At 42.8% G+C, this 19,138-nt stretch overlaps 2 protein-coding genes across 5 annotated transcripts in view; one reads left to right on the top strand and one right to left on the bottom strand.

The window, feature by feature from the left end:
• Snap23 (synaptosome associated protein 23) overlaps window positions 1-4,717 on the bottom strand; it is a 34,484-nt gene extending 29,767 nt beyond the window's left edge. The window contains exon 1 of one of the 4 annotated variants that reach the window (XM_059261211.1): window positions 4,592-4,717. The gene's annotated coding sequence lies outside the window, so the exon portion shown is untranslated. Of the gene's footprint in view, window positions 1-340; window positions 448-2,199; window positions 2,221-4,591 lie in introns of those variants that run through there. The other 3 variants (XM_059261212.1, XM_059261210.1, XM_059261213.1) reach the window with 3 other exon arrangements.
• Window positions 4,718-4,727: 10 nt separating this feature from the next.
• The window catches only part of Znf106 (zinc finger protein 106), a 54,143-nt gene continuing 39,732 nt past the window's right edge, over window positions 4,728-19,138 (top strand). Inside the window, exons 1-2 of the mRNA XM_059261214.1 lie at window positions 4,728-4,870; window positions 15,080-15,164. Of these exons, the coding sequence (XP_059117197.1) occupies window positions 15,111-15,164 (54 nt within the window). The 5' untranslated portion in view covers window positions 4,728-4,870; window positions 15,080-15,110. The remainder of the gene's footprint in view (window positions 4,871-15,079; window positions 15,165-19,138) is intronic.

Genomic DNA, 19,138 nt, shown 5'->3' with positions numbered 1-19,138 from the left:
CATCCTTCTAACAACTATCTCAAAACTATGTGCTCATGGGGGCCACCAGGCAGTTTAACACTAAGGAGCAACACCGTGAGGCTGGAGGTGAGAGATAGGGAGTCGAGCCACAAGTCCAGGGCACCACCACTGCGCTTTCCTTCCTGTGCTGGGCTCGCGCTGGTCGCCAACGCCTGGCGTCCTTGTTCTCGGCCCAATCTACCGAGAACTGGCCGGAGTTCCCTTCTCCCCTCGAGTCCGACCCCACCAAAATTCAGCCACCTCCACACCCTTTCTCCTCGGGATATCACACTATCCTTCCCGCTGGCTAGCTCTCTCAGCCGCTTTCCAGAAGACTCACCAGGCTGCTCCCGCCACTCCTCTCCAGCCTCGGAGGAATCGACACTCCTAGATAAGACCCGGTATGAGCTAGCGCGCAGGCGCCCCGAGGACTTGTGCGCCTGCGCACTCGACGGGCGCCTCGGGGCGACACACCTCTACAGCTGGAGCCAATCACCGTCCGGGGAGAGCGGTTAAATCTCCTGCCACGCAGGCGGAGAGCTTGGGAACTCACCCATTAACCTTACAGGTTCCCCTCCCGCCCGAAGGTGGGGGGAGTTCACGTAACCATCCTTACCAAAAGCAGCAGTGTGCGGGACACCTTAGCGTTTGAACGCCGAGGAAAAGTTGGAATGATTGCCGAAGCCTACAGGGTGTTTCGATCCTTCCCTAAACCGGGGAAATAGATGCGTAAACACACTACAGTGAACAGAATACGGTGCACAGGAATTCCGGGTTGCCCACAACGCACAAAATTTATTTTGAGGGGTGCCTGTATGGTTGCCGCAGGAAGTTACTCTTAGAGCCACGAAGGATAAGTAGGAGGTCCTCCGGAAGTCAAAGAAATAAGAGCTTTTTTCCAGGCTGTGGGAACAACGGATGCCAAGAACAACGCGGCGCCTTCTGGAAGTTTCTTGAGGTTCATTCTTGTTAGAAAGTTTCACTTTCTAAGTCAAGAGAAAAATGAACGCGTGATAGCTCACACTGTGTAGTCCCCAGGCTATTTCGGAGGCTGAGGTTGCAAGATCACCTGACCTCTGAAGTGTAAAGCCAGACTGACGACATACTGAGATCTTATTTCAACACCAAGCAGAGGAGGAAGAATGCTTAGGGGCTATCAGTGGATAAGGGAGAGAGGTAGAGCACTTGACTAGCATATGAAAGGCTTATCCCCGAGTCCATCGCCAGCAGAGCTGGGAATCAAGCTAGGGAGAGAGCCAGATTTTTGAAGGTCTTGTAAATTTTGGAATGGTGGGCTGGAGAGATGGCTCAGAGGTTAAGAGCACTGATTGCTCTTCCAGAGGTCCTGAGTTCAATTCCCAGCAACCGCATGGTAGCTCACAACCATCTGTAATGAGATCTGGTGCCCTCTTCTGACCTGCAGACATACATGCAGGCAGAACACTGTATACATAATAAATAAATCTTTAAAAAAAAACACACAACATCCACATTTCCAAGAGGTGGGGTGGGTGGTTTAAAAAAAAAAATTTTGGAATGGTGAGCCTAGAAATTCGTTGAGTTACTCAAGAGTTTTAAACCACTTGTCCCAAGAATTCTTCCAAGCACCTCTAGAAGTAAAGTAAAATGCTGCCAATCTAGGAAATAAAAACTATTTCCAAGAAATAGCATCTTCCTAAGAGATAAAAGAAGAGGAAGCCTGAGAAATGTCTTTTGAATTTAACAACACAGAGGAGTGATGATAGTTGACAAACTTTGCAATAGTTTGGAGAGGGGAGAGAAATTGGGACAGATTATATAATGCTTTTGAAAACTTTGGCCTTGTCAGAGAAAAGGAAGGAATGATGTGTTTTGTTCATTTTTATTTTGTTAGAATTAAGACAGACAAACTTGAGTATGGGAGAAAAGACCCAAGTGAGAAAACAATTGAATTTTAAAAAGAATGTGTGTGATAATCTAGATAAAGATTTTGAGACGGTTAGAGGTGAAGTACACAAACCACTGATGGGAGTTTAATCCCAGTACTCTGGAGGCAGAAACAATGGGATCTTTGTGAGTTTGAGGCCAGCCTGGTCTACATAGTTCCAAGTCTGCCAGGAATATATAGTAATACCTTGTCTTAAAAGTAAATAAATAAAATCATGGGATGGAGAGATAGCTGTTCTTCCAAAGGACATAAATTCAGTTTCCAACACCCACCTGGCAGCTCACAACTGTGATTCCAGTTCCTGGGGATCCAAACCCTCCTCTGGCCTCCACAGGCTCCAGGCACAAGGATGGTACACAGATATTCATGCAGGCTAAACACCCATACACATAAAATATAATTTTTTTAAAAAATCAAACTGATAGGAGACCTAGGATAGCAGCATAAGTCTGTAATATCAGCATCATGAGACGGTAGATTAGAGTACAAAGTCGGGCTGGAGAGATGGCTCAGAGGTTGAGAGCACTGACTGCTCTTCCAGAGGTCCTGAGTTCAATTCCCAGCAACCACATGGTGGCTCACAACCATCTGTAATGAGATCTGGTGCCCTCTTCTGGCCTGCAGTCATACATGCTGTATACATAATAAATAAATAAATCTTTAAAAATAAAAAAAATAGAGTACAAAGTCATCACTGACTATACAGTGATTTTGAGGCTAGCATTAGTTACCTGAGACCATGTCTCAAACAATAAAACCCATAGGACTGAGGCTGGCAAGGTGGTTCATCAGGTAAAGGCAGTTGCCATCAAGCCTGAGGACCTGATTTCCATCCCTGGAGCCCACATAGATGCAGATTCTCTGACTTCTCCATATATGTGCACCACATGGCAAGAATGTTGCTTCACACAGACAAAAATGAATAGGTGTAAAAATAAATACCCCTAGACAATGACAAGAAAGGAACATTCATGGAAGAGAGACCAACCCACACAGAGTTGGGGGAGGGAGGACTATTCTCAATTATAATGACAAAATGTATCTGTAAGCCTGTATGTTTAGAAACAGGAAGTTAAGTTTTTGGAGAAGTCAAGAGACAGAGGCTCTGCTGATTAGAAAGGTGGCTGCAAGTTCAAGGGAATTGAGGGGCTTGGAGGTATGGCTGGAGAATGTGATAAACTAAGCTGACCAGAGAAGAGAACTAAGCACTATAAACTGCTTGTTTACAGCCTGTAGAAATGAACTAAGCAGTTTCTGTTTTGTTAATCTTTCTCAAATCACTTCTTAAGGGCAGGGAGGAAGAAAATATATGGCTGAACTCATTTAGGGTTGGGATGGTAATGGATATGTTAATGTAGTTCTTAGTAAAGGGCAATTTTTGCCTTCCAGGGGACATTGGGCGGGGTCTGAAGAGTTAGGGAGTATTATCTTAGAATGCACTAATAGCAACTGATAACAATTATTTGCTGCAAAATGTTAATGTTTTAAAGTTGTGAAATCCTGTTCTAGGGTTATTTTGATCCTCACTCATATTGGCTTTCCCTTGGACTATGGCTCTGAATTTATAGAGCAAAGCCGTTCTGTAGCATGCATGCCTTTCAAGGAAGGTAGAAAGAGCTGTCCAGCAGACCTTGAATGCTTCAAGGACTGTGATGTCACAAATACACAACTGCAAGAATTCTCTAAACCTTTAGAAGGAATCTGGATTCATACATAAATCAAGGTAGCTGTTTATTTTGATTTAAAGCTTTGGTAGTTTTCTTCCTTCCTTCCTCCCTTCCTTCCTTCCTTTCTTTTTTTTTTTTCTCGAGACAGGGTTCTCTGTGTAGCCTTGGCTGTCCTGGAACTCACTCTGTAGACCAGCCTGGCCTCAAGTTTATAGAGATCCACCTGCCTCTGCCTTCCAGGTGCTGGGATTAAAGGCCAGCATCACCACTCCCAGCTGTGATAGTTTTCTTAAATGGAGTTGTTATTGTGGTTTCAATCATATAGATGTAGCACTGCTCATTACAATGTAACTGTTTATTACAATCACTATAACAGGATCCCAAAAGAGCAGGGCTGATCACAATTTAATAATAAATCAAAACATCCTAAAAACTGACATTCCAAGAAAACATCACTTTTTACCTGAAGTCAAAAATTATCGCCGGGCAGTAGTGACACACATCTTTGATCCCAGATAATCCCAGCACTCGGATTAGCAGATGGATTTCTGAGTTTTAGGGGCCACCCTGGTATACAGTGCAAGTTCCAGGACAGCCAGGGATACACAGAGAAACCTTGTCTCGAAAAACAAAACAAAATGAAAATAAATAATTACTAGTTAGGTTAAGATTTAAATTTAGTTCTGTTTTTGTTGAGACATAGTTTCACTTTGTAGCCCAGGAACTATGTAGCCCTGGCTAGCCTTGAACTCGCGTTGACCCTCTTCTCTCAAGCCCCAGAATATGGAGTGAGCTACCATGTCTAACTTGGGGTCTGTTCAAAAGTTTCACAAGGAAGGAATAGTTTTGAAATTTAGTCAAGACAGTGTCACACAGCTTATGGTGGAGGGCTTAAGAAGTATGGTGGGAAAGCCCAGAAAGAGCTAGGAGAATTTAAAAAAAAAAAAGGCTGAATGAAAAGGAGGTGCAGCGGACAGGTTTGTGCAAAGGGACCTACCTCGGTTCTTGTGTTTTGCTTAAGGCCTCTCGCCCGGTGTCCGTTGTTCACTTCTTAGGTTCAAATAAAGCTAGATGGTTGAAAGGGGCGGATTGGGTGGGGGGGAGAGGAGCGCGCCGGGCTGCGTGCGCTTGCGCGCTGGCGGCGGCGGCGGCGGCGTCAGTGCCCGGCGGGGAGCGGGTCCCAGGCCGCCGCCGGACCGGAGGCACAGGGAGCCTTTGGGAGCTCCCTCTCCGGGCCCTCGGCGGCCTCATGGCGTAGGAAGGACGGGCTGTGAGTGTGAGTATGGAGGGCCCGGCCTGGTTGGGTGTGTCGGAGGCCGATGGTCGGATGGTCTGCCCCTGGGTCAGGTGGCGGGGCTGCGCCTGCACGCAAGCCACGCCACGGTGCCTCTTCTGACCCGCGTGGGTTTCGAGTTTACGGGCGAGCGGTGCACCTGGCTTCAGGGTACAGATTCTCACAGGGGCGGTCCGATTCTGCTCGCAGCCCCTCAGGCTGGACTCGTGGCTCCAGGTCTTTGACCTCTGGGACAGGCCCTGACCTCTGTCGGCCTAGGGTCTGGGAGGAATCTCAGCCTTAGTTTGGTGTTTAAAGGCTGCGGGTTTCAGGCCAGGACCACCTCTCCGCCTCAAGACTGACAGTCTCGCCTCTTTTTTTCTGCTTTTGAGGTCTCTGCTGTTGGGAAGCGTCTTAGTAATGTACCAGCAACTAGTGGAACGCTGTGTGTCCATTTAATATTTAGTACAATCTCGGTTTGTAATTATGGAGAGGAGATGCTTGCACCGCCTCCCACTCCAGTCTGTTCAATGTAGTCCTCTTTGAGAGTAAAATAAGCCATCTTGTTGGGGACGTTCGAGATTTCAATGTTTTGTTCGTTTTGGGTTTTTTTTTTTTTTTTCTTTAACATCTTGGAACCAGTTAGGGAAATTCTTCTCTTAGCAGATTGGAGCTATAGCCGTCATAATGGATTATATTGAGGTGATTCAAAACGCAGATACCATTTAATACTAAATAAGAGCCACTTTCGGTCTAAAACCCCATGGGGGAATCTCTATTCTCAAGTTTGGCTAAGAATGGAAGAGTGGATCATCAGATTCAACTAGGGTTAACTTAGCACCCACCGTGCTCGTACTCACTACATCCAGGTGTGTCACAGAAATTTAACGCGATAATTGATGATTTTTCATTAGCTCTTCTCAGGTTGCTGAGATGCTGATGGTGATTTGCTTAAGTTTACATGCGTGGACTAATGAACTTCCTCAAAGGTGATAGCAAAGCTCATCTGTGGTGATATTTTGTTGTACCCTAATAAAATTTGCCTGAAGATCAGAGAACAGAACAAGCCACTAGATTAAACATAGAGGCCAGGCAGTGGTGGCACACACCTTTAATCCTAGCACTCAGGAGGCAAAAAGATCTGTCTGGATCTCTGTGAAGTCAAAGCTACCCTGGACTACAAGAGATTGATTTAGTCTAGGAGAGAAACAACCAGGCAGTGGTGGCATACACCTTTAATCCCAGTACTTGGGAATCACACGCCTTTAATCCCAGAACTAGGAAGGAAGTAATATGACTGGGTGGAGAAAGGTATACAAGGCATGAGGAGACAGGAACTAAGTCACTTTTTCTTCTGAAGCCCTTTTCGACTGGACTCCTTTTGCTGAGGACTCAGAGACATTCAGTCAGAGGATTCGTGAAGTTGGTGAGGTGAGAAGTAGCCGTGGCTTGTTCCTTTGTCTCTCTGATCTTTCAGCATTTACCCCAATATCTGTTTCCAGGTTTTTTATTATAACACCATTTTAGAATTTCTGCAACACTCCTATTTTTCTGTTATACCAAGGTAGATGTTCTAAGCACTCCTGTTTGGAAAGCGAACTGAAGTTAACCCAGTGGTCTAGCAAACAGTAGGTTTTGTTTTGATTCTTATTTTTGAGACAGAATCTGGCTTATATAGCCCAGACTGGCCTTGACTTGAGATCCTGAGTTTAGTCACAGAGTGCTGGAATTACAGGTATGTGCCCATCTTAGCTTTTAACTAGAAGAAGTGTCGAGATAGATTTTGAAGAGAGCTTCAGAACAGCCAAGAAAGAGGAAAGGTGTGAAGCAATTTCATCAAGCTAGTTCAGAAACAAATTGCTTTGACAGAAAGGAAAGTATTTTAAAAAGAAAAACCATGGTAGTTATTGTACATCCAGATTAGAACAAATTCAAGGCTAGTCTATGAGAAAAGCAAGGAACATTGATTGAGTGGTTCTGAGCCCTAGGATGACACAGGGAGAACTCTACAGACTGTGTTTTGTAATTGGGTTACTTACCAAAAGGGAAGTTTAGTATTTGTGTGTCCGGTGGTAAGAGCTCTAAACAGACACGTTACAGATGATTACTCTAACTGTATAACTAGGATGCAGAGTTGCCCACTCAAAGCTTGCAGTCTGTTGTTGTTGTTGTAATCTGAAACTATCAAAAAATAGGCGTTCCCAGGTTTATATCAGAGGACTTATTAAATTTGTGCATTTGTTAGAATGAACCAACTCTCTGTACTAATGTTGAGTGATTTCCAAAATACTCTTTTTACAGTGTTAAAGTTATGGTGTCAAGAAGGTGAGCAATCGTGCCAATTTTAAGTGTATATACATATACACATCTGTTTTGCATATAAGGACATGGAGTGTCTGTGGAAAGCAGTCAGAATCAACTGAAAGTGTAGAATGTCTGTCGGGATGGATGGCAGAAGTGAGAATCTATTGTTCAGTGGTTCCAGAGTTTCAGTTTCACAATCTGAGATTTTTTTTTGCAAGTTAATCAAGCGGTCTCCTACTGAGCTACATTCTTCAACCCTAAGCTTTTTCATGTTTTTAATTACAAAAAGTTGTAAATGACCAGAAAAAGATAAACTCACTCAGATTAATTTATGGTTAGCCTGTATGTATGCCTGTGTACCACATTTGTGCCCAGTACCTGCAGAGGCCAGAAGAGGGCATCAGATCCCCTGGAACTGGAGTTACAGGTGGTTGTGTGCCACCATATGGGTGCTGGGACTCAAACCCAGGTCTTTTGGAAGAGCTGCTGGTGCTCTGAACTGCTGAGCCATCTCTCCAGGCTCTCTTTCACTTGAATTTTAAAGATTGTTTTCTTTTATGTTTATGAGTGTTTTGCATCTGTGTGTGTGTGAATGTATGTATGTATGTATGTATGTATGTATGTACAACATGTACCAGAGCCTACAGAGGCCAGAAGAGGATTTCAGATCCCCTGGAACTAGAGTTGCTGATGGTTATGAAGTAACATGTGGGTACTCAGAACAGATCCTGCGACCTTTGCAAGGGCAGCAAGTGCTTTTAACCTCTCCAGCCTGTCACTGGATTTTAATATGTTACTAAAATTTGCTATACTCTTGTTTATGGTTTGTTTTGAACTGCTGAGAACTGAATATAGGGTCTCACCTTTCTAAGCAAGTATGCTACCAGTGAACTGTATTCTCAGTTCTGTATTTTATCCCTATCTGTATTACTCAGTACTCTTTTTTTGAGACAGGGTTTCAGGAAGCTGAGGCTGGGCTCTCATCTATGTAATGAGGCAGTCCAGTCTTGATTCTCCAATCTTTACATACCTCCCAAGTGCTGAAATTACAAGTGAGCACCACCATACCTGGCTTGTCTATTTTTTGTTTTAAAAAGTACTGGTGTTGCTGGGCAGTGGTAGTGTGGGCCTTTAATCCCAGCACTGGGAAGGCAGAGGCAGTCAGATCTCTGAGTTCATGGCCAGCCTGGTCTACAGAGCAGGTTCCCAGGGCAGCCAAGGCTATACACAGAGTAACCTTGTCTCGAAAAACCAAACCAACCAAACAAAAATGTGTGTGTGTGTCTGTGTGTTTCTAGGTCTTGAAGCAATAAAATGAATACGACGTATAAGGCAAGCACTCTATCACTGATCCACTTTCTCCATTTCTTCCTTTTGAGATGTGGGTAGGTCTCTGCCTTGCCCAGGCTGGTCTTGAATTTTGTTTTCTTTTTTTTCTTTTTCTTTTTCTTTTTTTGTTTTGTTTTGTTTTTTCTTCGAGACAGGGCTTCTCTGTGTAGCTTTGAGCCTGTCTTGAATCTCGCTCTGTAGACCAGGCTGGCCTCGAACTCACAGAGATCCATCTGGCTCTGCCTCCAAAGTGCTGGGATTAAAGGCTTATGCCACCACCCGGCTTGACTTTTGTTTTCATCCTTTGCCTCAAGAGTAACTAGGACTTCAGTAGCTTGCCAGGACCAGACAGTGTTTGTTTGTTTGTTTGTTTGTTTGTTTGTTTGTTTCATTTTTTTCCTCTTTTTTTTCTTCTTCTTTTAATTTTTTTCTTTTCCCTTTTTTCTTTTTTCTTTTTTTCCCATTGTTTCTTTCTTTCCTCTTTGAGCAAACAGTATTTGATTCAATCTCTAAAGGTTAAGTGTTGCGTTTGGCTAGTATGTATCTTGATGTCTCTTTTAACATAGAACAGTTACTTTTCTTGCTTTTTCACCCTTGATTTGTTGAAGAGACCTGGAAAGTTGTGTAGATAAAGCTAATAATTCAGGCTTGTGATACATATTACTAAGCTTGTTACCACAAACTGGATGCTAGAGTATACTGCCTTTTGGATTCATGTTAAACACTTTGGTGATGATGTCTGCCATTCTGTGTGCTATAGTTTTCCCACTGTCAATGATACTGAGATTGACTAGGGTTTAATGATGAATTTAGCCTTGGGTTGGGGATTTAGCTCAGTGGTAGAGCGCTTGCTAGGCCCTGGGTTCGATCCTCCGCTCAAAAAAAAAAATTTAGCCTTCACGGTTTGTTTGTTGTTAATAGTTTTTAGCTTTGTAGCCGTAGCTGGCCTGAACTCAGTAGGTAGATAAATCTGGCCTTGAACTTGCATCCATTGTTAAATTGAATGTCTCCCTTTGAAATTGTTTGTCAGCTCTTTTGTGCCTTTTAAACTGTTAACACTTAGTATTTCATTATCAAAATGTAATTGACTATCTCCAAATGGCAAAGCTCATGATAAGAAATTATTATTTTTAATCTTTTTCCGTTTATTTTGTGTGTTTGTGTGTACATCCTGTGGTGCATGTGTGGAGGATAGAGGACTACTTGGTTCTCTCCTTGGCCCGTGTTGATTTTGGCTACCATATTCCGATCATAAGGCTTGATGGCAAGCACCTCTACCCACTAAGCCATCTCCTCACCAGACCAATAAATTAATTTTTGACCGAACCTATGATAACTTTTTAGGTAAAATTTTTTCCTGCAATGTATTTTGAACATATTCTTTCCCTTCCCTCACTTCTCCCAGATTCTCCCCACCCAACTTCATGTTATATCTTTCCAATAAATAAATAAAGTCAAAACAAGCAAGCAAAAAAGAAAGACCAATAAGACAAAGAATACCAAAACAAAACAGAAGGCATGGTCTCACACATACAAATAGAGTCCGTTTTTCATTGGCCAACTTCTGGATGTGGGCTTGCTCTGGACTGTGGTTGCTGTACATAGTGATGTGAGAATTTTCTCTATCACTGTGTTCCATTTCCACTATTCCTTTTAATTTACTCATTTACTTACTTAGTTATTTATTTAATTTGGCAGGGTCTCACTATGTATCTCAGGTTGGCCTGAAATTTACTGTCTGGTATTGAACTCACAGAGAGCCATCTGCCTCTGCCTCCCTCATTCTGGACCACTGTTCCCTTTTTATGAAGAAGAAAAATGAAGTTTGAAATTAACTTTACTTAGAATAAACCCATGAGGTATTGTCTAATTCCAGAGTCTGTGCTTTTTCCTACCATGCTTTATAACCTGGGAAGTGATTGGGAAGTTGTCATTCTAGTGGTACTTGTGCTTTCTTTTCTGCTGTTTGTTTTTGGAGACAGTCTTACTGTGTAGCACTGCCAGCCTCAAACCTGTGACCCTCTTGCCTCAGCCTCCCTGGTGCTGGGATTACTAGTGTGTGTCACCAAGCCTGTTTTAAGATGATCATCCATTTTAACCTTTTTTCTTTTACTTATGTATGTACACATGTGTGCTGCAGTGCATGTGTGGAAGTCAGAGGACAATCTGTGGGAGTTGGTTCTTTCCTTGTACTGTGTGGTATCCTAGAGATTGAAGTCAGGGCGTCAGGCTTGGCATCAAGTGCCTTTACTCACTGAACCATTTCACCACCCCAGCTGTGCTTGTTTAGCTCAGAAAGACCATCAAGGGTTGGTTACTATGGTATTTTGAAAATCATATAAACAGCAAGTGCTATTCATGGTATTTTAATCAGTAATACATTCAATATCAGTCTGTTTTTATAGTTGCTACATTCATAATTTTGTGTTTTCTAATAAAGTCATGCCCAAGAATTTATATATTGAAGTACATATTTTGTAGTAAATCACATTTATCTTTCTTCTTTTATTTTAATTAGCACATTATGTTGATGTTTTAAATTTTATATGTGCAGTAGGAAGTTGTGGTGGCTGAATAAGAATGGTCCCCATAGGCTCATCTATTTGAATGCTTAGTCACCAGGGAGTGGAACTTTTGACGGATTAGGAGGGGTGGCCTTGTTGGAGGAAGTACGTCACTGGGGGTGGGCTTTGCAGTTTCAAAAGCCCATGCTAGACTCTGGCTTTCGAGTTGCCTTGGTCATGGTGTCTCTTCACAGTAATAGAACAATGACTAAGGCAGAAGTATAGTTTGCACTTCATTCTAGGAAGGATGAGGGGGTATAGGATCTTTATTTACAATAAAAAGTGGGTAAAAGGTATCTGTTAAGGGTGGAGCCATGGGCCTACTGATCCAGGCAAGCCCTTTACTACTGAGCTGCTTCCTCTGTCCACATTATTTTATTTCTGCAGTGCTAGGGATCAAAACCAGAATTTGGTACATAGTAGGCAAGCAAGCACTTTACCACTAAGTTATATTCATAACCTCAAAAATATTTTTTTTCTGACCCAAATAACATCATTCATAGTGTAGAGGAGAAGACAAAGATCTATGTTCATCCATATTAGCTGAGCGGCCAGAGGAAAAAGGCGAAAGGTTTAAAGGAGGTAAAAGGCACTTTTCCCAATTATATCAAGACATGTATTTCAACCCTAATGGCAGGATGTGTAGCACATCTGTCAAAGCTGCTACATCTCCATGTAAAATACAAATGTTGGAAGCTTTTTAAAAAATCTTTGTTTAGTTTTAAGTTCATGGGTATTTTGTCTTCATGTATGTCTGTGCACCACATGCATGCCTGGCACCCACCGAGGCCAGAAGAGGGCTTCGGATCCCTTGGAACTGGAGTTACAGACACTTGTGAGCCGCCATGTGGGTGCTGGGAATTGAACCTGGGTCCCCTGGAGGAGTAGTTGGTGCTTTCACCCTCTTAACTACTGAGCTGTCTCTGGAAGCTTTTTTTTTTAAGCTTATTTCATTATGTTTAAGTGTTTGAGTGTGGACATGTGCTTGTGAGTACAGGTGCCTGTGGAAGCCAAAAGTGTTGGATGCCCATGGAACTGGAGTTGCAGGTGATTGTGAGGTGCTTGACATGGGTGCAAGGATTGAGCTTGGGTCCTCTGCAAGTGGACCATCTCTCCAGCCACAATGAAAGCTTTTGGTCAGCGACCACTGCTTCAGAGGCTGCTGTCAGCTTTGGTCCCTTTGTTTCCCTCCTCTGCTCTGAGGCATTCTGATACAGTTGCCCCCCACCCCCACCCTTAGATTAGGTTAGACCTCAGTCTGCATGGACCACGAAAATGCTGTAATTTTCCACCGGTCTCCATGGCCCCCAGGATGCATCATAACATGTATTGACCAGGGGTTAGGGAGACAGGTGTGGTGGCACACATCTGTAATCCCAGGCTGAGGCAGGAGAATTGGAAGTTCCAGACCAGCTTGGGCTATGTAGAGAGACCCAGTCTCAAAAAAGAAAACACAGATATAGAAAAGCCACCCATAATTTGTACATTATCAAACCCTTTTGGGAAATTGTTCATCTTTGGAGATGTAGCTCAGTGGTAGAGCATGTGCCCTGATATTGTGTGGAACTGGGTACTGTAACTAGTACATAAACAAAAGTCTAAAGCCTAGTGTGCTGGTATACTCCTGTAATCCCAGCATTTGGGAGGTGGTGACAGGTGCCAGATCGTCTGCAGAAAGAGTTCTCAGCCAGCCTGGCGTACATGAGACCCTCTTTCAAAAAAAGTCTGTTGATCAGATTCCAACCCAGATGCTGAGATCCACAGCAGACCCCATTTCCACTCCTGTTCCAAGTGGTGCTAAAGGCTGAGGCTGTTTGAAGTGGCATCATCATTTCCCATCCTGAGTGGTTGAACTGACATTGGTCAGCAGTTTGCAGAAGATTGATGAGAGAGGGATAACACTTACTACTCCTACAGAGGATCCAAATTTAGTTCCCAGCACCCACTTCGGGTAGCTCACTGACTCTAACTCCAGCTGTAGAGAATCTGACATCTTCTGGGCCCCACCAATATTTGCACTCACATGCACGTACCCCAACACAGATACACAAGTACATATAATTAAAAATCTTTTAAAAGATCAATTATTGGGGCAAACATAATCATAAACGTATTTGTAACATGTTACCAGCTTCAAAATACTTAAAGGTACATTAAATTAAAATTAAAAGAAGAAAAACATCAATTAAAGATTTTTATGTTCTTTTTTGCAGAAAGGGTATTTGTGTCTGAGTGCTTACTCATGGGTGGCGGTGTGGGTATGCACCATATGGAGATCATTAGACATCTTCTCCATGTCTGTCTTGTCTTCCCACCCTTTTTGAGACAGGGTCTTTTTGCTCTATAAGCCAGACTATCTGGCCTGCAGACCTCTGCCTCCTGTCTCATTATAGGGGTACTCTGTGTACTAAAGTATCTTCCTTAGCTAGAGGCCATGTAATTTTTTTTATTGAGACCCACTCTGCAAAGTGAGGCCCTCCCAAAAGTGTCAGTTTGTCCAGGCAACCTAGGGGTAGAGGCAGAAATTTGTTCTGTGGTTTCCTAATTGTCCCATTTCAACTGAAATCCATTCATTTTTGTCAGGGTTAATGTGAAGACATAGGGAATTGCCTGTGGGATTCCAGAAAGGGATTTTAGCTTAATTACTGCTCCTCATCTTGCTGTAGGCCCCCCTCACATACACACACACACACACACACACACACACACACACACACACACGTTAAAATCTTGAGTATTTTACAACATATTGTCACTTGGAGTCTGCATTCACTTATAAAGGTTCACTTATAGAAGTTCCTTCAGTTCTATTGAGTTTATTGTTCTGAATATTAAGAGATACAGTATGTAAAGATCAAAGATCTCCCTTTCGTGAGGTTAGGAAGGTCGGATCTACTATCAGACATCCTGGGTTTACTTCTCAGATTGTCTTAATAAAATTGGATGACAGTGTTTTAAATACAGCTCTTGAAACTAACAGGTACTTTCAACTTGAGCCACATGATAAATATCTGGGGGACATTCTGACATTGATGTTTGAAGTGGACTCCAGTGTTAGGTAGCTCAAGCTGACCTTGAACTTGAACTAAGGGCTATAGATGCAAGTATGTATCACAATGCCTGCTTCTGGAATTTCTGAAGATTCTTCGAGTAGTTCTATTCTTCATGCAGACAGCAACCTCTTTTTATTAATAAACTGTATGGATGAGTCTAAGGGGCTAGCTTGTCCAGATACTGAGAGCAGGAGTGGAGGCAGGAAATGGAATCAGTGTGGTAGGTAAGAGGAGAAGCAGATCGGCAGGTATGGCAAGAGTTTTTGAATTTTCTGTGAAGTGGGAAGCCACAGGAAAGGACCTTGGCAAAGAAATCATATAACCTAAGTTTTATCTTTGTTTATTTGATATAGGGTCTGAGTATGTGGCCTTGGTTGGCCTGGAACTTGGCTGCCTCTGCCTACAAGTGCTGGGATTAAAGGCGTGCACTACTAGCCTGGCATGATTTAAAGTTTAAACCAGTCCCATTCTGAGACTCTTCGGCTCTGCTAAGAGAGTAAGAATGGGAGTGGGGACTTACGACGACAAGGCTGTGCTATGATAGACTCTAAGTGCCTGAGCAGTGAGCGGTGGTGAGAGCTGAGGAATGCTGAGTGTATTTCAGTAGGACTGACAGCATCTGCCAGGTGGGGTATGGAGGGGGATCAGGGATGACACCTTAAGTTTGGTTGGTTGGTTGGTTTTTTTCAAGACTGGGTTTCTCTGTGTAGCCTTGGCTGTCCTGGAACTCGTTCTATAGACCAAGTTGGCCTCAAACTCACAGAGATCCTCCTGCCTCTGCTTCCCAAGTGCTGGGATTAAAGGTGTGCGCCACCAACGCTGGCTGTTTGTTTTTTAAACCTTGGAACCTGGACAGCTGGAATTGTATTTGTTGAGATTGAAAGATTGAGGGAGAGGCAGAGTGAAAAGTGAATTAAAGATGATCTTTGCAAAGGTTACTAAATGTTACTTCCTCATTACAGGTTGACATTGAGTGCTTCAGATCTGGTCACTATGGTCCGAGAACGAAAATGCATATTGTGCCACATTGTGTACGGCTCAAAAAAGGTAACAACGAAGAGAGAGCACCCCGTGATTTATGGCCAGTTCATTTTTGATGACATATTAAAATTAGTTAAAACTTGATATTTAGAAATTTAAGTTGTTACAATTTTATTTTTTGTTTTGCTCTGCAATCCTAGAACATTCCTTGTACTCTGACCTCAAACTGTGGTGCTCCACCTGCCTTTGTCTCCCAAACGCTGGGATTACAGGTGTGCTGTCAAACTGCCTGTGCAGTCTCTGCGTGTTAGGCAGGCATTCGACCAGCTAAGCTGTAATCAATTCCCAGCCCTGGGTGAAAACATTTTAACAGCATCTTTTTTTTTTTTTTTTTTTTTTTTTTGGTTTTTCAAGACAGGGTTTCTCTGTGTAGCTTTGCACCTTTTCCTGGAACTCACTTGGTAGCCCAGGCTGGCTTCAAACTCACAGAAATCCACCTGGCTCTGCCTCCCGAGTGCTGGGATTAAAGGTGTGTGCCACCACCGCCCAGCTTTAACAGCATCTTATTTATGCTTTCCCCCCAAATTAGTCTCATTCCATGAGTATTTTTTTCATTACTGTCTCAAAAAGCCAGTAACTGTATATTAATCTCTACCCAGAATTTAGGGTACTCAAGGGTAAATGATATAGAGAACTTTAGTTAGCAATCAGTTAAGGAGAAAATATCATACAATTTAGGTAATTGAGATTTTATTACTTTCTGAAGTTTCCCTTTGTGTTGTCTACCCCAGGGACTCCATATGTACTAGGCAAACACTCTACCTCTCGAGTTATAGCCTCAGTCCACAAATCATGCACTTTTTAGTTCACAGATGTTTAACAAATAGTACATTTATTATATGTATTTGATTTTTTTGTGTGTGTTCAGGCTCAAGAAAAGTACAGTGCAGCCAAGGGTAGTAATGCACACCTCTAATTCCAGTACTTGGGAGCAGAGGCAGGAGGGAGGATCTTTCAGGGATCTCCCTATCTTCCCCCTGAGTACTGAGATTGCTGGTGTCACCTTGACTGGTTATTGATGGAGTTTTAAATTCTATATTCTGTCTTTAACTTGCCTGGGTTTTCATATGTTTTGTTCTAATTGATGGCAATCACTTACAGCTAGAAAGGCTCACTTGTAAAGCTCTGTCCAGATGAAGCTTTTGTAGAGATAGTGAGGAAACACTCCAGTAAGATCACCACTTAAAGGAAGTGTTTTTAACAGCTGTCCTCTTTATCACACTAGAGAAGATAAAGCAATAATGGCCTGTGGAGTAGTTATACTGACTCTGACAAACTGTGTATGATGAAGAAGTGCGTTAGGTGCTTACATTATAACATGATGCTTGGTGTTAGCTCTTCCTGGATTTGAGTTTAACCACTTGATTTTCACATTTACTTCTTCAGTGCCCAGCTCTGTATGGAGGGCATAATAAGCACTTGAGGAATACCTGTGAATATAGGAGTTAACTTCTTTGCATCCTTGAGTACTTACGAAGTTAACACTTTGTAATATTTTGTGGTTTAAATGGGAAAGTGTTTGAGTCAACACAGAATATAGCCCATGATAGTCAGTTGAGTTGTAGCTGTTTATTAACTGTATATGTAAGCAGCCATTCTCTAATTATACATGAAATGTTTACAACTCTTTAAATTGAATGTATGTACCTTTTTGGGTTTTGGTGTGTAGCTACCAAGCTGTTCTTAAACTTGCCATCCTGTCTCCTGAGGATTACAGGTGTCTGCCACCATGCCCAGCTGTGTGCATACGTTCTAGTGATAGCTTCTACTAAAGGTAAAATGGACACAGAACCTTGCAGAGGTTTAATATTTTCATGAAGCCCAACTAAACCAGTTGAGGCAATTGAAAAGTGGGTAGTCAGAGTAGAGCCATGAGTGAATTGCTATGTGCAAAGTCTTGGTCCTTCTTGTCCCCTCCTGGCTCTGGTTTATAACCAAGGCTGTCTCTGGACTCAGGTCCACCTGCCTTGACCTTCTGAGTGTGGGTCCAGGTATGCACCATTGTGCCCAGCCACATTCAAAGTGTTGTTTATTAAAGACTTAATTATTTTTATTTGATGTCTCTGCGTGCTTTCCCTGAATGTATGTTTGTGCACTGAATGCATGCCTGGTGCCTACTGAGGCCAGAACGGGGAGCCAGATCCTCTGAACTGAAGTTGTAGAGAGTTGTGAGGGCCCTTGAAGGTTCTGGGAACCCACCTGGGCCTCTGTAAGAGCAACAAATGCTCTTAACTGCTGAGCCATGTCTCTAACTCCTTAAAGTAAGTGTGTGTGTGTGTGTGTGTGTGTTTTAAAAAACCTCCATAGAGATGCTTTATTCGTTTACTTTTTAAAGTTTTTGAGATTTTTATTTATTTTATATAGGTAAGTGTTTTGCCTGGGTGTATATCTGTGCACCATGTGCACGTGGTTTCCGAGGATGCCAGAAGAAGGCACCAGATCCTCTGGGACTGGAGTTATAGATGGTTGTGCGGTGCCCTGTGGGTGCTGGAAGAGTAACCAGTGCTTTTAGCCACTGAACCATCTCTTCAGCTCCAAGAGAGGCTTTTTTTTTTTGGCTTTATTTTTTAATACCTAAAAACAGCCATATTCATTCAGCAAATGTGGGGTTTTTTTGTTGTTGTTTTTTGTTTCTTTGTTTTTGGTTTTTCATTTCTCTGTGTAACAGCGATCTCTGTAGACCATGCTGGCCTTGAACTCACAGAGATCTGCCTGCCTCTGCCTCCTGAGTGCTGGGATTAAAGGCATGCACCACCATCATCCAGTCTCAACAAATGTTTATTAACAATTTATATGCCAGGCCTTAAATAAGAATCTTATTCTTGAGAAACTTTCATTTGAGTAAGGAAAGAATGTAGATAAAAGTAAACAGATAGGGACTCAAGAGATGTCCCAGTCAGTAAAGTGCTTCCGATGCAAACACAAGGGCCTGAATCTGGATCCCTAACACACAGAAAACCAGTGACAGCAGGATACATCTACAATCTCAGCACAGAGACTGGCCAGCAGCTTAGCTGAATTAGTAAGCTTTCATTTTATTGAGAGACATCATCTCAATAAGGTGGAGGGCCTGGAGAGATGATGGCTCAGTGGTTAAGAGCACATACTGTTCTTGCAGAGGACCCAAGTTTGGTTCCAGGCACTCATGTTGAGCAGCTTATAATCACCTTAACTCCAGCTCTAGGGGATCCTCTAGCCTAAACACACACCTGCATTCACATGCATGCACACTCATGTACACACACTTTAAAAAATTAAAAATGAGGTAGAAAGCAATTAAGAAAAAGTCCAATATTGGCCTTTGACTTCCACAATCACATACACTTATATGTATTGTGTGTGTGTGTGTGTGTGTGTGTGTGTGTAAATGCACATTGCACACCAACATGAACATATACATGTACCACATAAACATAAAGTAGCCAAATAGTTTTAGAAGCTAAGTGATTTGAAAGACTTGTAAAAACATTTTGTGTCTATGTGTGTGTGTGTGTGTCCATTTGTGTGCCTGCATGTGCATGTTTGTGCACTTGTATACCATAGTGTGCATGTGAAGATAGGCTCTCTCCTTTCACCATGTGACCTCCAAGGATCAAACTTGGGTCATCAGGCTCAGTGGCAAGTGCCCTGACCTGCCGGGCCATCCTCTTGCTCGTTCTTTGGTGTTTTTATATAGACCTGGATGAACTAGAACTCCCTGTGTAGATTAGGCTGGCTTCAAACTGGCAGTGGTTCTGCCTTTTCTTCCCAAGTGCTGGGACTGGTGATCCCTGGTGGTATGATGAGTAGGTTGTGGGGCTTTCACCAAGTGCTGAGATTACAGCATGAATACCACACCTGACTGCTACCCTCCCCACAAACTCTAGTACATTCTTTATAATGATATAGAATCTAACCTGTATTATTCATTCCTAAGTCTTCCCTTGGCGGGGGGGGGGGGGGGGGGAGTGTGGTGGGGGTGTGGGTGGGGTGGAGAGATG

Source organism: Peromyscus eremicus, chromosome 4 (assembly GCF_949786415.1).
Source record: "Peromyscus eremicus chromosome 4, PerEre_H2_v1, whole genome shotgun sequence".
NCBI lineage: Eukaryota > Metazoa > Chordata > Mammalia > Rodentia > Cricetidae > Peromyscus > Peromyscus eremicus.
Note: the sequence above shows the minus strand (reverse complement) of the source record. Positions and strands in the feature narration are given on the sequence as shown.